The 17627-nt window shown below is 32.9% G+C and overlaps 1 protein-coding gene and 2 long non-coding RNA genes across 5 annotated transcripts; all 3 read left to right on the forward strand.

The window, feature by feature from the left end:
- Positions 1-1527: 1527 nt before the first annotated feature.
- Positions 1528-12391, forward strand: LOC120269281 (ATP-dependent zinc metalloprotease FTSH 12, chloroplastic-like). Of its 3 annotated transcripts, none has more exons than XM_039276618.1 (6): positions 1528-2034; positions 2919-3103; positions 5978-6201; positions 9352-9623; positions 11884-12003; positions 12114-12391. In XM_039276618.1, exons 1-4 carry the CDS (start codon positions 1636-1638, stop codon positions 9363-9365), a joined length of 822 nt encoding a protein of 273 aa, XP_039132552.1. In that variant the 5' UTR covers positions 1528-1635; the 3' UTR covers positions 9366-9623; positions 11884-12003; positions 12114-12391. The 3 variants fall into 3 exon arrangements, with proteins under 3 accessions (XP_039132552.1, XP_039132551.1, XP_039132550.1); XM_039276617.1 differs by having other exon boundaries at positions 12162-12391; XM_039276616.1 differs by lacking the exons at positions 9352-9623; positions 11884-12003; positions 12114-12391 and adding an exon at positions 7006-8467.
- Positions 12392-12506: 115 nt separating this feature from the next.
- LOC120269283 lies at positions 12507-14281 on the forward strand. Its single transcript, XR_005539122.1, has 3 exons — positions 12507-12592; positions 12701-12877; positions 14252-14281. It is a non-coding gene; the product is annotated as an uncharacterized LOC120269283 (long non-coding RNA).
- Positions 14282-15280: 999 nt separating this feature from the next.
- Positions 15281-17611, forward strand: LOC120269282. Its single transcript, XR_005539121.1, has 4 exons — positions 15281-15362; positions 16623-16733; positions 16848-16913; positions 17322-17611. It is a non-coding gene; the product is annotated as an uncharacterized LOC120269282 (long non-coding RNA).
- The last annotated feature ends 16 nt before the right edge of the window (positions 17612-17627 follow it).

A 17627-nucleotide genomic window follows, 5' to 3' on the forward strand; every position in this document is an offset into this window, starting at 1 on the left:
GGAGACAAGATGAGAGGAATTTTTGGAGGAGGTTAGCTTTTTTTGTGAGAGAAACTCGATCCCGATGCTTAATATGGAAGATAATATGAGAATTCGTGGTTGTTCTATGCGGGAGGGGCAAGTTATTACTAACTTTCACCATTATTGCGTTGAAATTTTTTGTCAGGTTATTATTTTATATGTTTATTATGTTTTCATAAATCCCATTAATTTTTTTTTTAGTTTTTGTTATTGATTTTATTATTTATTGTAATATTAGGTTATTGATTTGATAGCACAATAAATGCAAAATTGTTTCCCATAAACTAGCACATAGTTACTTCTTCTTGTGTCATGCCTTGATCTAAGGGACACATTCTCCAAATTGAACATCCATATACTACTCCAGCTTGCAGAGCTTTATCCTGAAGACTTACTGTGACTGAATGCATGATACTTGAGGATCAACTTGCCACTTCTATATATGATGTGCGGTGTGATGAAAATTTTGCAAATGTTGTGGACTTAGGTGGTTTTGCAAAGAAGATGGTTGAGACAAATAAAAGTTTTATTTTTCCACTCATTATCGGCTTATTGAGTTGGCATTAATTCTACCAGTTATGACAGCTAGTGTTGAGAGGGTGTTTTCGGCAATGAATATTGTGAAAATAGACTTGCGCAATAAAATAGGAGATGAGTGGATAAATGATAGGCTAATTGTCTATATCGAGAGGGTGGTTTTTGCAACTATTAATTATGAAGTGATTCCATAACATTTTTAGAAAACGCAAACTCGCCGTATGCAGCAACCCTTTTTTAGTCACATGTCTCACAAATCGACACTGGCGCTGGCGGCAGTTCTACTTCAAGTGTGCATAAATAGTTGCTTTATGTTTTTTTTAGGTATGTGTATTCAAATTATGATTGTTTTAATTAAAAATTATATTATTGTAGTATTTTATATTAGAAATAGTTGTTTTGTTGGATAAAACTTTTTTTTTTTACATTTTGCTTTCAGCCCCTTTATCAAGTATTCATGGTTTCGCCACCGCTGCCTGGGCCCATTACCCAAATCCAAATGCATGGTAAATCCTAAATCCTAAACCCTTTATCAAGTATCCAGTTTATTATTTATGATTTAGGGTTTAGAAAACAAACTGAAACTAAGTTTTTTTTTAGAAAAAAAAATATTAGAAAAGAAAAAAAATGATGTGATGCTGATATGAATGTCAACTCCGTATCCATATTGTTAAGAAAAACTATTTGAGAATTTATATAAAAATATCATTAATCCCTTCAAATGCTAATTATATTGCCGATAATGTTACTCAAATTATCATATTCAGGTAATATCACCATAAACAACTAAATAAAGTAGCGTAAACTGATCCACATTCGAGGGTCACCAATTAAACTCAACCTTAAGGTCATTTACTCTATATTAATTGACAAATTTTAGAGCAGTATTTTCCTAATTTAGGCTCTTTATAAGGATATCCTGTAATAAAAAAAAAATAAAAAAAAATTAAAAAAAAAATACTCGTAGCAGGATAAAACCCAAAACCCCCCCTCCCTTCAGACCTCAGCTCCTCTCTGAAGATGCTCCAATCGTGGCATTCTTGAGAAATCTAGTCTCCATATCCTGATATCGCCCTGATGGCACTCATAGTGCGTTCCGGTTGTTGCCCCTCTCACTTTCACGCCTCTCAGAGTCCACTCCTCTCCAGGCCCTCCTTCTCTCTGCCCCTCCCTCGAAGAAGAACACTCTGCCGCCGTAGAACCGCTGTTTTAGCTTCCTCCTCTGATGGATCGGACGATTTCTCATGGAGAAAGTTTTCTCTTTCAGTGCAGCACGGTTCCGAGCGCGCGCTTTCAAATTTGAGAGAAATTCTCAAAAAGGAAACTGGGTTTGATGTGGAGGGTGTTGGTCAGCAGTCCACAAAGGTGTTCAACATTGTGCAGGACGTTGCAAGAAAGAGTGGAGATGCTCTAGTCCGATTTCGGATGGAAAAGGTTCCTTCTTTGGTCGATTGGAACAAGTGGGAAAATTGGAAGGTATTTTTCCTTGCCTTTAGCTGCCAATGACACAATTCTAATTGTTTAGTTAGTGACAATTTGATTCTGAAATGGGTGGGTCTTGGTAGTCTTTGTTAAGGTTATTTTCATAATTGCATGTGTGCCACTTCATAATTGAATTCATTTATTCCTAACAATTTGAAGTTCACTCCCTCAACCTAATACCTCAGTGAGTTTAAGCATGATTAAAATGTACTTTATACTGTTCCTCTTCTTGAAAGTCTGCTGATTGTTTATTTTATTTATTTAAACCATATTTTTAGTTAGAGCGATGGGGCAACCCTTCACTTTACATAAATATGTTCATGCCCCATGATGCTAAACCACTCTTGATATCTCACAGTGTGGTATAGTTTTTTAATTCAATGAAATTATGATTTAATACTACCGTTTCTATCAAGCCAAGTTATTTGATATGTTATGTAGATTGGAGTCTCTGAAATTTCCTTTATGAAGCTTCAAGAAGTTGAGAATGTCTGTTTGGGGTAAAAAGGAATACGTGTGTATGCCTTTGTGCATTTGGAAGTTTAGATACTGTAACTTCTTTTTCGGGACAACATATTATATCATTTTCAATGTGACTCTTTTTGCAAACTTCTTCCAAGGTTCTGAATGATCCAATTATTAAATGTGCAATTTAAACAGCTGCATCATGTTTTGGTGTTTTGAAAAATTATTCCAGCTAATAAATCATAATCTTTTTTCAATTTATAAGAGGTTTGTACACCGCATGATTTATGCATGAATAGTTGAATATATGATGGAAGAGGATTATTAATTTGCTGCATTTTTTTTTTGTATATAATATTTGTGAAACCTACATTGAATATCTTAATGATTTTATATCATTTTATTTTCTTCAGGACATTCAAAAGTGGGAACCTAATTGTATTTGGGTATTGCTTTTGTATATCAGTATTGTGGCTATTTTTTGTCAAAGAATCTATGGAACCATTAGAAGTCATCTATACCAACGAAGTAAGAAGGAATTGACTGAGGCGTACATGGAAGCATTGATACCTGAGCCTTCTAGAGCAAATATTAGGAAGTAAGTCTGCAACATTCATGTTATTTGTTTTCTTTAGCAATTAATTTAATGTTGCAAATGATGACCCGCTCTTAATTTTCCTCCCTTTAGAAAAATCCATCCTTCCTTCTAGTTCTTTTACTTTTGTTGTGTCTTGAACATTTAAATCTGTTCCTTGTAAGAAAAAGACTTTTGTTTTATAGTTTTCTGTTGGTAATTTTTTTTTCCTGTGAACAAGTCAGCACAAGTCTTAATAAAATCTTACACATAGTGGAAATAAGGAGGACATCCTTTGGGACAATCATCCTCTCCAAACATTATTGACATATATTGCCTTTGAGAAGTTCTTTACCAATATTGTAACAGAGACATATATTGCCTTTGAGAAGTTCTTTACCAATATTGTAACAGAGGAATAAAACATCACAATAAGGATAACATGATAATCTACACAGACCAGACAGTAAGGATCTCTTGCAAACAGCTCGATGAAATTATTACTTTTTATTCATGTCTTTTGTGAGTTCATTTTAACTCACCACATGTTTTTGATTATAAAATATTTACCCCATGTGGCAGTGTTGTAAAAATGAGACTGAATTACTAGTTTGTGTGAATTTGGCCCAAATATATTTTGGTTCAAGTACATTAGGTGTGTTTGGTTGGTTAACCAAAATTTGATTTGATTAATAATAATCAAAACAAATATTTTAAAATTTAAAGTTTACTTTTGTACTTAATGATATTTTATTAATATTAATAAAATTTTCAATAATTGTCCAATATATTTACTTAAATAATTAAATAAATTGTAAAATAAGTTGCTGCGTGTAACCTTGGGTGCTTGGCTGGAGCCTTTGGGCACCTTGAGGTTATCTTGGCCTAACTCTTGGCCTAACTCAACAGCCAAACATATCTATAGTAGTTCTATAATTTGTGGAAGCACCAACAAAAATCTCTAGGATCTACAAGTTATTTTAACTAAATATAATGATTCAATCTATTAGTCAAAGATAGTATTTAGTATACATCTTTAATATAAAGAAATAGCATACATAACCTTTCTCAATATAATATGGATGCACATACAGATTACTATTACTTTGTGCTTTTATAATTCACAATGTTGTCTTTGATAGATAGCTAAATGAGATTATGGTAGCAAGTTTTTGAAACTTCACGAGCATGCTTTACTTGAAATTTAATTATGTAAGGATTTTTTATATAAATAGAATTTTTTGAGAAAGTTGTATGCCCTCCCTCTATTTGACTCTTTATGGTTGCATTCTTTAAAATTCTATTTGTTGAGAAAGCATAACTGGTTACCAAGCCATTTAATAGTATTCCCAAATTGCTCTAAGTTTTTTATAGGTTAAAGTGAACTTTTGGTTGCTGGACCATACCAAGATATTTATTTTTGTCCCAAAACCAAATATAAAGGTTCAAGTTGATCCTTGGACTAAGAAGTAAAGTTCTAGAATAATCCCTAAACCAAAACAAAATGCAAGCAATTCTTATCCTACTCAATTCTTTTTTAATCCTAGACTAAAATGAACCATTTTGGGTTTTAGGGAGCAAAATGGTTATGTAGTGTAATGTGTTATAATTTATTGACCAAAAGTGCACTTGTACCTGTTTATTTGACATGAGAATGGAGTTCAAGTCGTGGTGTTGTTTTGATGTGTTGTGAGCTTTACCATCCATGTTAACTTTTGTTATGTGGTTTTATCGTGAGATAAATCTGTCTTTTGACTTTGAGATGCTAACTTTTATATCTTTGGTTAGTGTTAGCAGAAATTATAACATGAATTAGAATGCCACTTACATGAACTTGAACCCGCAATGTGAAAGATGTTTTTGATTCTAATTCAAGGACTACTTCGTAATTGCATTTTATTGATGGAGTAACTTTGGAAAGCAAAATAAGTTAATCTTTAACATGATCTTATTTATATAAGTTTAAAAATCATAGCATGGATATGCTAACTCGACATCATTAAGATGCTTTGTGTAACAAGTATTTGAGTTGGTATATGTGCAACATTGGTCCCTAAACTAAGCACTTTTTGTCAATTTGACCTTTGAACTCAAAAGTCGGTCACTTTGGTCCCTAAACTAACAATAGTGTTCAAGGATATTTCCTGAACTAAGTGAAAATTTAGTCACTTGAGTCTTTCTTCTTCTTGTCTTTCATTTTCAATTCATGGACCGAATTGACCAATGTTTGATTTGAGTTTCGGGACCAAATTGAACAAAGATTCTCAGTTAAGGATCAATTTTGTGCTTACACTTGATTTCCCTTGAATTTCATTTCAGTTTTGGAACTTGAAAAGATTGAATTGATGAATGGCTGATGAATTGCTTTGGGAAATAGATCACTTGTTAACATAAAAGCTTCAACAGAAAATCTCATAATTTTTTGAACCGAATTATGCCATGAAGAAATTCATTTTAAAAATGACAATAACTTGAGTTTTTATTTTTTATTTTTTGTATAGTTTAAACTATGTATTGATCATTTGATCTCTATGATACTTTGACTTTTTCCTTTTCAGAAATTTTATTCCTCAAACAAAGCATATCAACTTAGGACTGATAACATATTTTGTATGCTTCATCTCATATTTTGTGTGCTTCATCTCTGAAGCTATAGCTTTACTTTGAATATCTACCAATGCATATCAACTCAAGATTGTTTTCCCATTGAGAAAAAAAGTTGACCGTAGGGTTATTTTGTTCATTCTTTGTTCTCAACCACATTGGTTTCAGCCTATGATAGCCTTATGATGGATTTTTTGATGTCTCTTAGAAGCCAGTTTTTAACATTGTTGTATGATGCAGCTAATTCAGTAATTGTTTAATTATGACCACAGCTAATCAGGTTTTTCTTTGCAGGTTCAAGAAAAGCATATGGAGGAAGAAATTGCCAAAAGGATTGATTGTTAAGAAGTTCATTGAAGGTCCTGGGGGAACACTTGTTCAAGATAAAGCTTATGTTGGAGAAGATGCATGGGAGGATGATCCAGAACCTTCTTTCCAAGTTACTAGTAAAATTGATAAAGATGCAATGTTAAGCCTTGAAGAGAAGAAAGAATTGAAGGAGACATTGGGCATTACAGGTTGGTGCCCTTTTAAATCCTACAAGCTAAAAGGGTGTCAGTATCCTTTGTAGATGTTAGGAAATCCTAATTTATTGCATACCAAATTGGTGAGTAATTAATTTGTCTACCACTATTTTATAGTATGTGCCGTGGGTTTTTGGTTTGAAGTAAACCAAAATTTGGATTTCTGAGAAAATGGACCTTTTTGACTGTGCATGATGTGATCACACTGGAGTTGATGGGTTATTATAGTGGTGATAGGTGCAGTTATTTCCCTTTTCTAAGAAATAATTTTTGACTAAATTTGATCAAACTAGAGTTGACTAACTCAATAAATTATCTATATAGCAAATTTTATTGTTATTTAGTTCTTATTTAAGATCAGTTGGAGAACAATTTTCTCAGATAATTAGAAATTGTCTTTTGATTGATGAAATTAAGCTCGATTCCTTTGAATTGTACTGAAATTGGCTGAATTCAAAGTCATCTTGAATATGAACTTGCAGTAATAGACTGTTTGCGTGATTATCACTAAATTATCAATACAATTAAGGTAAAATGCTCCTCAATCTGCTTGTTTAAGTCAGGAAATTCATTTTACCTGATAAAGTTGAAGAGTAATTTTTTTGGTATTGCATGTGTTAATGTGGTTTTATTTTATGAAGTTTTAATTTGTTAGATTTAGTGCTATTTTGCTCTAATTAATTTTGAATTTGCTAATTGATGAATCAGTTATATGACTGAGGAAATTTTTGACCATATCAGTTTTATTTTATCTAATTGGATGCTTGATTTGTTGCATGCTTGGTTTTCATGCCCCAGCCCACGGGCCAAGCATGCAATAACCACTGCAATATCCTGAAGTAGGTGACATGTACGCCTGCCTAACTCCAAGACATCACAAAGCTTTTGGTATCCTACTGCAATTATGTTAACAACATTCAAACTCCTTATACAATTGCAAAATATGCAGAAAACATATCAAACACAAAGTAACATAGATGTGCACAATAAAAATTTACAGAAAATCAAATCTCATAGGTTAGTGGACCTGTTCTAGCACATCATTGAACATGGAGCAAAATTTGGATCTAAACATAAATGATAGTAGTAAACATTTGAATAAAAACTAATGTTTAGTTAAATAAGGTTTCTCATTACCTTTTTGATTCTGCATTGTTCTTTGTCCACTCATTGGGCAATTGTGTTACTCATATCTTTGTCATCCACATTTTTGAGGGAAAGACTCTTGCACTCATTGTGAACTAGGCTACATTGTGTTGAGCCCGCTAGTCTGTTCTCCTTTTTGTCTTGCTTAGATCCAAAATTTTCTCCTTGTTTAGTGTTGTGCTAAAACGGATCCACTAGCATGTGAAATATGATTTTCTATAAATTTTAATTGTACACATGTTCTATGTTACCATGTGTTTGATATATTTTCTACTTAGTTTGCAATATTTAATGAGTTTGAATATTGTTAATCATAATTGTAGTAGGATAACATAGCCTGGTGATGTCTTGGAGTTAGATGGGCGTGCATGTCACCTACTTCAAGATACCATGGCGGTTGTTGCGTGCTTGGCCCATGGGTTGAGGCATGACAATTTGATTGTGTGGAATCAAGCAAAACTAAAGTTGTAGGGTTTTGCTTGAATGAATTCTGAATTAACAAATCACTAGATGTTAGTATGATTGAACGTTTATTAAAATGTAGCTAGGGGAGTTGTACAGCAATTTGTTCAGATGTGTTGGTGATTCAAATATGATAAGAGTGTATAATTTCAATTTCAGTAAAGATTGGACCTGATATTTTTTCTGTGGGTAACAATTGGAGGAGTTCAATGCTGTTTAACTGGTCATTCAAGTTGAGTTTTCGAAAATAATGGGCTAATGATATGATTGAGGAGAGCTAACAGTGAAACCATGATAAACTGCATATAATCTGTGTAAGATGATTTGAATACAAATATCAGTCAAATAAATTAAGGACTCAATTTGATTGGCCATTATCATTTTGTTAGAATACCAATAAGAGTTTGATTATGTAACAATTAGAATATGTAATTAACCTCCATATTTGTTCAAATTCACCTTATTTACTAATTTTTGAATCTCTCTTTTCTAATTGCTGAAAGTGCAATTCAACCAAGGTCATAATCGTGGTTAAATACCATCTCACAATGGAGAGTTGGCAATCCACTCTCTTCCCCAATTAGAGGGACCGATTCGCTTTTTTCTCATGGTGGCTTGCCCACATTTCTCAAAAAATGTAAGAAGGCAAAAAGAAAAAGGTTATGACTGAATGGCTGAAGTGATTTTTTTTTTTTTTTAAATCCAGAACTTTGAATGAATTTCAAATCATAGTGTAGAGTTAAGGTAAGGAAATAAGTTAGTATTGAATATAAACAATAGAAGAAAACATTTAAATAAAAGTAATGTTTAGTCAAATAAGGTTCTGAAAATGCTATTGTCCTTATATAATATGTTTGCTACTGAATACTTGAAGGCTTTAGTAAATGATGGAAAATTAATCCAATTTAAACTACTAAAACAACATGTCCAATAGAGTCTGAACTAAGCACTATACTAATATACTCCTGTGAGCTCTCGCTTATGTCGGAGTTATTAACCTATAGATGTGCATATTTGATCATTGTATCATTTTCACATGAAATCACTAGAACTTGGGCAAATAAATATTATATCATTCAGAATTTGGCCATCTTCTAAAAAGTTCAAATTTGTTTCACTATACTTTGTTTTCAAATTTGGCTTGCAATTATGCCCAATTTGTTGACTTATCTTGCAATAATTTCATTTAGTTCAGAATTAATTTTGCTTATGCGTATGTATGAAACGTATTTCTTTAGTTTAAGTTTTGCGGTGCATGCTAAAATGCTATCTAATACAGTGATTAGAGCCATTTTAAATAAATAAAAATTGCAAACGTATTGATGCCCTGGCCTTTGTATTGACTTTCTGTGTTCTATCTTGAGATCCATTCTTTATGTTATATCCTCCTCAATTTCTTAACTTGATATAGAACCATCACTCTATTTCTTTATGTTAAAAATTTTTGGTTTTATTAGATATCCTGGTTATGCTGCTATTTTTCTTTCTGAAATGTTACAACTGCACAGATCCTACTGATAAGATTTTATATGACAGAGAAAATGGAGTGAAGTGGAGAGAACGGCTAGCAGCATGGAAAGAAATTCTCAGCAATGACAATCTGGCTGAGAATATTGACTCCATGAAAGCTAAGTACGTAGTTGATTTTGACATGCAAGAAGTGGAGAAAAGCTTGCATGACCAAGTTATGGATAAAGCACCAGATACGCTATCTAATTAATAGGGCATTATGGATATCAAAAAGATGGTGGCGTTATCGTCCTAAACTGCCGTATACATATTTTCTTAACAAACTCAATTCTTCAGAGGTATAATTAATTCTTTACTATCGTAGAGTTAACTCTTTGTTAGCATTTAAACTATTCGAGTAACTCCAAAAGTATCATGTTACAAAGTTTCATCATTTTCTCGTAATCATCATTGTTGATGACATTGATAATTGTAACATCAGTACTGTCCTTCCTATTTTTATTGGTGAAAGCATTTTATCTAAAATTGCAACACAAATGTTTATTTCCCTCATATTTGATAAAGAATACTAGAAACATTATGTGAGTCTCATTTATTTGATGAATTTTATTGCTTCATAAATCTAAGGTGTTCTAATTGATTATTCTTTTTCTATGTTAAGTTACTCTAATTTCTAATTTTTTTTGTTTCTTTTCGGTTCTCTTACATGCATTTATGGTATATTTTTCTTCTCATTTAGTGTTTTTTACTTCAATGCAGTCAATTTTGAATTTTATGCGGATTGATTTCTGGGAGTTGTTATCTGTATCTGATAAGTTTACTATCACTAGCAACTGTTAGGATGGTCCCCAGCTACTGCAGAATCCTTATAGAAATTACTTAAACCTTATCAAATCTCAATATCCCTGTGAGAATTATCTAAAGAATAGATTTATTAAGTGCTACTCATTTTTTAATGTGTTTGGTTTGCAAGTATATTCCCATCCTATAAGTTAATCAATCACATGATTGATCATTAATAATTCAAATCCAAAACTAGCCATAGAGTTCCTCTCTTGAGTTCATCAATGGTTCGCAGATCAATCTCGATGATGGTCAGTCATTCATAAAAATATGAAGAGCAAAATTGAATCAACATCTTATCTTCATTAAGAACATCAAGTTTAAAGAATACTTCAATATCACTTTAAGAAATCAAAGTTTGTTGGAATCCTAGTAAGGTGATTTAGTTCAAAAGAGTCATCAAATCAATATTGAAGTATTCAATAAACATAATGATAAATGAAAAGAAGAATAAAGGAGCTTCCACTCAAATCCACCCTTCTTTCTCTGGTAGTTGTCATCTCTTTCACAGAATAGCTGTTTCCTCTCAATTGTTCTAGCTCTGAGATCTTAGATTATTGATGGATTATTTGATCCATATTGATGCAATGCAGCTATATGAAGAAGATTATATTGACGCCTACTAAAGTAAGGGGGAGTAATTGATGAAGACTAAAAAATGATTGATGTTGGCATTGTCTATAGATATTAGGTGATAGATGGACCAGATCAGTGAGATTCTTTTGAGTTCTGTTTATAGTCAGTCGTATTGAGGGATATTTGAGATAAATATAGTCAGGACGTCACCAACTTGGGATAATCTTTGCGCAATAGATAACTTTGGAAAGGCAACGAAATCTCCTTCCTTGGGCATTGCTTCACCCTTCTTTCTAATTTCTAACTTGAAACTCTCATGAGATGAGATGGGATGTGGTAACACCCTTCATTGGGCATGTTGTGCCAAAGGCTCTCAATGAGACATATTGAAGTGGTGAGAGCACCACAGCACCCTAGGCTCTGATTTGGGTAAAGCTCAATTGACGGATGTTGCTTCTCTCATTCTTCAGGGATGCAACATGCCATTCATTGTTTTGTGCTTTGATGTGCTCCCTTTGACTCTTTGAAAAAAAAAAAATCATGAAAGTGAGAATAACCTAACCTATATCGAAGATAACCTAACTTCATACTGTATTATGATAAACTAACCTAACAACCCCTAACGCGAACCCTAATAAATGCACACATATATGCTAATATAACTCTATTTTATAGGGCGACTAGTAATATTCTTAAATTTAAACTTAGTTAAAATCCTAATATTTTATAGTTTTAAATCCTCTTGATAAGTAATGGGATGCCTTCATGGGTAAGCCAAGAAATGTAGCAATATCATATAAAAAGTTTTCAAGGTTAAAATGCCAATAGGTCAGTTTTAATGGATGGATGGTATAATAATCATGTAAATATGTTTAAAGGACTTATTGGTGTCAGCTTTTTCCGTGATATACTAGGACTAATCAAAGGTGTTTTGATAAATCTGTACGTCAATGCTACCCTTGCTCTTTATATATATGAGTGTAAACAGTTGAGTTCTATATATGTGGTTCATGGAAAATTTTCAACCTGCAGAATGGAACCAATTGATTTTCAGTTTTTATCAACCTTAACTATGCTGGCTTTATGGAGGCAAAATTTGAAATGGATCTGATCTTTGATATATGCTTTAAGTAGTGGGTCTTGCCTTTTGAAGGATGACTGAAAAGTTATGATTTTCAGGTACAGAAAGGTCATTCCATGATAATGCAGAAAGACATCATTGATGTATTAGATAAACAGTTGCTCGAGGGTATGGGCGTACTGCTCACTGAAGAAGAACAATTGAAGTGCGAAGAAAGTGTATGTAACCTTGTTTACACTGTCATAGCAGACCAAAACTGTATTGTTTCATCTATTTTTTATTTTGTTAACTCTTTCTTCTCTCGTTGTCATTCATGCTCATACAATAGGTTTCCATTTTGATGTCTCGGATGTCTCCCACCTCCTTCAAATTGCAGGTAACCCTGTTTTGGCGTTCATTCCTAGTCGTTGGAATGGTCCTGCTCTTGCTCTTACTGGCGCCAGCAACAACCACCACATGTTGAATCTTTTTGTCTGGTCGCGACTTACCTAAGTGGATCATGAAGATCTTTTTCGACTTTGGTTTCTCATTTTAGCTTTCTCTTTGTGCTAGCTTTTGTATTTGGTTTCTGTTTTTCTTGTTTTTTTCTGTGTTTGCTTTGCTGTGTAACTGATTAAACTTTTTGTAATTTTTTCTCTATCAATAAAATTAGCTCTCTGAGCTCTTTCCCCCCAAAAAAAAAAAAATATAGGTTTCCGTTGAAACAAAGAGATTACTAGCATACATGAGGCTGGCCATATATTATTAGCCCATTTGTTCACTCGATTTGATTGGCATGCATTTTCGCAGTTGCTTCCTGGTGGCAAGGTACATATCCTGAATGGAACTGGAGATTGTTTTAACTATGCATTCATACTTGAAGTCTTTGCAATAGAACTTGCATTTAACCAACCTATTTTGTTTAGAGCAGGCTAGGAGACTGCTATTTCTGTATTTTATCCAAGGGAGGACATGGTAGACCAAGGGTATACTACATTTGGTTATATGAAAATGCAAATGGTTGTTGCACACGGAGGACGCTGTGCTGAAAGGATTCTGTTTGGTGATGATATTAGTGATGGAGGTAGAGTTGACCTGGAGAAAATCACCAAAGTATGCAGCAATCCCTATCTTCAGATTTAAAATTCTCTTAATTTACCCAATTTTCAGTTATGGCAATCATTTAGCATTTTAACCAGAGTACCCATTTCTCCATATGCTAGCTGCATGTGTGCACTTTGTTTCTTATCTTTGAGTAGGAATGCATGGTGTTGCCACTGGAACATTTTTTTTTTAATTTATCCTATAAAAGATTAGATTAAGAAAGCCTGTCAGAATATTCAAGATCACAGATTAACCATTTCCCACATATCACTCCCATCTCTATTACGCTCGCTTTGATCCGTCCATGGTTTAAAGACCAGACAGGATTTATGACTGAGAAAGCTTGATATTCTTTTGTGCAACCCAAAGGGCTTAGAACTCATTCCTTTGATGCCTATAAATATGTGAACTACAATTTATATTTGTTCGCCATCATTGCCATGATGACTAAACAATGCCTTTATTGACTGGGAGTTATTTAGTCATTTATTTGCTTGTTTCAAAATAATTCTCTTTCTACTTATGGAAACTAGATGTAATTTTCCTGTATATTTTATTTCTTGCTACACAAATCAAATAGCCAGATTGTAATCAAGTACTGTTGTTTGATTTAAATTCCATTTCGAATGTTATTGTTGGTAAACACAGACCAGCACTAACCTTGTCCAGCTTTAGTTGCAGGCTTGTATTTTCTAGAAACTTAATGTTTATGGAAAGAGAAATCCAACCTCAGGCAAAAAGTGCATCTAACCAGTCAGGAACATATACTTAGACAGATATAGCAAATCACCCAATCTTAATGTAAAAATATATATGCACCATTCACCAATTTGGCTAGCTCTTTCCAAGTTGCGGTCCAATGGACCTCAGCAAAGGTCAAATCTCTGTTTATTTTGCAAATGCAACCTTAAAAACCATAAATATGTGTACACTAATAGTTGGAGGTCTATAATCCTTTTTTGGTTGTGTGTGTGTGTGTGTGTGTCATTTAATGAGTGAGTACATTAACATAAATATTTTGTGGAAGCATATAATCAGAAAACAAATTGTCTAAATTGTTAGAAATATAAATTCCTTTCCATATGTTTTTGGTTAACTGGTAAATTTTCATTGGTTTCACTCTCCCAAGAGCTCATTGTAGTGCCTTAGCCACTAATATCATAGAAACATATCAAATGAAGCTGTTGAAACATTTGAAGCATGGAATTTACAAATTTGTGTTGTGAACAAACAAATACAGTAATGAAAAAATATTTTTCAACCATGAAAAATTCATAGAATGCCGATCGTATTAGTCTTTTTTTGCTGTGCATGTGTTCTTTATTCTCAATCTAATAAAATGTGCAAAGTTTTTTACCATATACTTTTGAATGTTCTTCACAGTACATTGATGAGACTGAAAAAATTGCTATGTATGGCTTGATGCAAAACAAGCATATCTTGCATATGCTTGCCAAAGAACTTGTAGAAAAATCAAGGGTTACTGGATTGATATGGAGTAAACTTGTTTCTGTAATGCTATTTTGTAGGCTTCTCTTAATTTGTTTCTGTTGAAAATAGCAAGCCAATTTTCTATTTATTTTTTTGTTCAATGTTACAGTTATTCGTATTTTCTACTAATATTGCAGCTTATGTTGAAAAATTCATTTTGATGCCATACTGACATTATTGGATTGAGCTGGGTTTAAGTGTCTGTCACTATAGTTATAATCAAAATTTGGCAGTTTGGTTCCATTCATATCTTAGGATCATATATTAATGACAATTAATGAAAGGTATTCTTATACTTTAGCGAAATGTGCTTTGTAGTGATATAAAGCTTCTCATGGTAGATTACTATTGTATTATTGCATGCTAAAAAAATCAGGAAAGAGTAGCAAATTAACTTCAATAAGCTCATCAAAAATTATTTTTTTCAACTTTTCATGGTTAAAGATAAATCTATACTACTAAATGAAAGGAACATAGATGAGGATCTCAAGTAAGTTCATGGACATTAAGTAATGAACAGTACAAATATGTTATCACTTATCAGAAGCTTTGGCATGAAGATAGGGATAAAATAGGCCAACTTCGAGACATAGCATGATTTATGGACTAGATTTCCCCTTCAATGGATAAGAATTTTTATTTGGGTACCCCATCTCAAACTTGATTAATGGAAATCAATTTTTTCTTTCATATACATTGCTTCATTATTATAGACATTTAATTCGTGCATACAAATTAGTTGAGGTGAAATGGGAACTGTGGTCAGAGTTCCTTTTTGTGTGTGTGCGCGCGCTCCTGTGTATTTCTGTGATGTTTCTTCATTTGTCAGAAACGATCATATTGTTGATGCTGTTTTTCTTGGTTATTAGATTGTCAATGAAGTTGCTCAAACTATTGTTTTATCTCATGTATGATTCTTTAGGAAGTAGAGGAGAGAATGAAGCAATATTCTCCTGTGATGCTTGAGGATCTTGCAGTGCCTTTTCAAGTAAACATTGAAGAGGTATTTCAATTATCTTTCATCTAATAAACCTTTGTCAAAGCTATTTTGATCCCCGTATTGTCTGTTCTGCTGACGCTGATGTTGAGATTCCCTCATTGTTTGATAGTTCAATTAAATGGTGTCTTTTCTAATGTTTATCCAAGGAATATTAATTCTTATTGTCTGCAGGTTGCTGTCTTTACTTGCTGTGGTGATTTATCTTTCTTTGCTTGGTTTTACATAGCTAAAAGTCATCATTGTTTGTCTTATATATGGAAGTTATTCATTGAGTTTATGAAAAATTCTCCATTTAAATCCATACATTTCTTGCATGTATGATATGCTGTTTAATATAATTGTTATTCTTTTTCTTTTTAAAGAAAACTGTCACAGTAAATTATCTAAAATAGTGTCTGATAGATTTGTTTAGAAAACAAGAAAGGCATGCATAAAACTGGTTTATTAGTTTTGTGGATATATTTTTTTATGTCTTTCCATTTATATCTGTGATCTTAAAGTTGGATGTGCTCAAAGTCAAGACCATGACTTGATAAGTGGGAGAAAGAAAGTTTTCATTCTTATTGGAAGGAAAGTAATTGTATAGATAATCGTTACAAAACTGAGATAAATTGTTGTCTAGTTTGTTCTAATGGAAATCTTGTATGTGACAATAAGCACAAAGACTTGTATGAACATATTTCCCAAGCTTAAAAATTGTAGAAAAGACCCAAGACATTTGTTTTAAATGTCCCCCTCGGTCGCACCCATTAACTTCCTTAAGCAAAACTAATTTATTTTGCATTTTGATATCACTGAATCTTAAGCAGCGTTGTAAAAAAGCCTGTTATCAATCCAGTTAGGTAAATCCTAACTGGAATGTCTAAAGCTAACAACTGAACCTTTCTCATGTGCCAGGCTTTGTTCTGAAGTGTTTCTTAAAGCCTACATTTCCATTAGAAAGTCTTTTTATCATATCTATCGTCTTGTCTATTATACCTTTTACATATTGCATGGTAATAATATGTCATTTGTTCCTGCATTGGTATGATCTCCTTGACTGTAATTCTTTCAATTCGTTTGACCTGGAAAATGTTCATTTGTGTGTATGTAGAATCACATTCTAAGATATCTGCACATGATAAAATCTGTATTTGCAATCATGAGCTTCAATGAGAAATTATGAGAGCTATTATATATATTTTTTTGGGCTGACATTCTGTTATAAAATACTATTATTATGCAATGTCTTGGTAGAATTTACTTTGTTTTATTTGTTTTCAGGAGGGGCCATTGCCTGTTAATGATCACTTGAGTTATCAACCACTTGATGTGTATCCTGCACAGCTTCATCGGTGTTGAGTATTCACTAGCAATTCAGGTGTTGTGCGTCAGGTATCAGTGTTTTGGTTAATTTAATAACTAAGTGTCCAACATGGGGTTTTTTTATATAAATTTGGAATTGAATAGAAAAGTTTGGATCTCTCTTCTTATCATCTTATATTTCAGGAAATGGAGTACTTCACAGACCTTTTTATTGAGCATCAGAGGGTTTCCAAACACAAATTTCTTTAGGTAATTAATTCCTAACTCGGATTTTAATAGGAAGCAACTTAATCTTCATCAGATGTCAGGTTAGGCTGTGAGAAGATGCTTCCTAGATCTCATATGTCCATGACAAACACGTTTACATAATTATGCGATCTATAATTCTATTGCAGATTTTGATTTTGTCGTTTAATGTTGTTGGCATTGCATGAGTATATCATGCTCTCTATGTTGGTGTGGTTTCCATGTCTGCAAATTCTTCGATGTGGTAAATACTTTTCTATGCATGTAGGATCTCATGTTAGCATCTTTTGGACATTAATAAAAGATCCTCTGTAGTGTTAATTTTTTATGAGAAACTATTGGAACTACTATATTTCTTCAGGCTGAACTCGTTTTTATAAATGATTATTTTTATTTCTTGTCTTCGATCAGGGGAACATTGCCAGTTAATGATTGCTTGAATTATCAACCACTAGATGTATACCCTGCACAACTTGCTGTAAATCACTGTGGATAAGGTTTTCCAAGCTAACTACTTGGGTTTTTGAGAAGATCAATAGTTAAGGAAACATCCCGCCCATGAGTTCCCTTTGAATCTTGCAAGGTAGCTGTTCATCTCATTGTTGCTATTTTCTTTTGGCTAATGTTTTTGGAGGTCAGGCTGTAACGGGAACTCGGGCAAATAACTCTTGTTTCAAATGCTGTTATTTGTTGTGGTTTTATCTTGGTTTGGCATCA

Source organism: Dioscorea cayenensis, chromosome 9 (genome assembly GCF_009730915.1).
Source record: "Dioscorea cayenensis subsp. rotundata cultivar TDr96_F1 chromosome 9, TDr96_F1_v2_PseudoChromosome.rev07_lg8_w22 25.fasta, whole genome shotgun sequence".
Taxonomy (NCBI): Eukaryota; Viridiplantae; Streptophyta; class Magnoliopsida; order Dioscoreales; family Dioscoreaceae; genus Dioscorea; species Dioscorea cayenensis.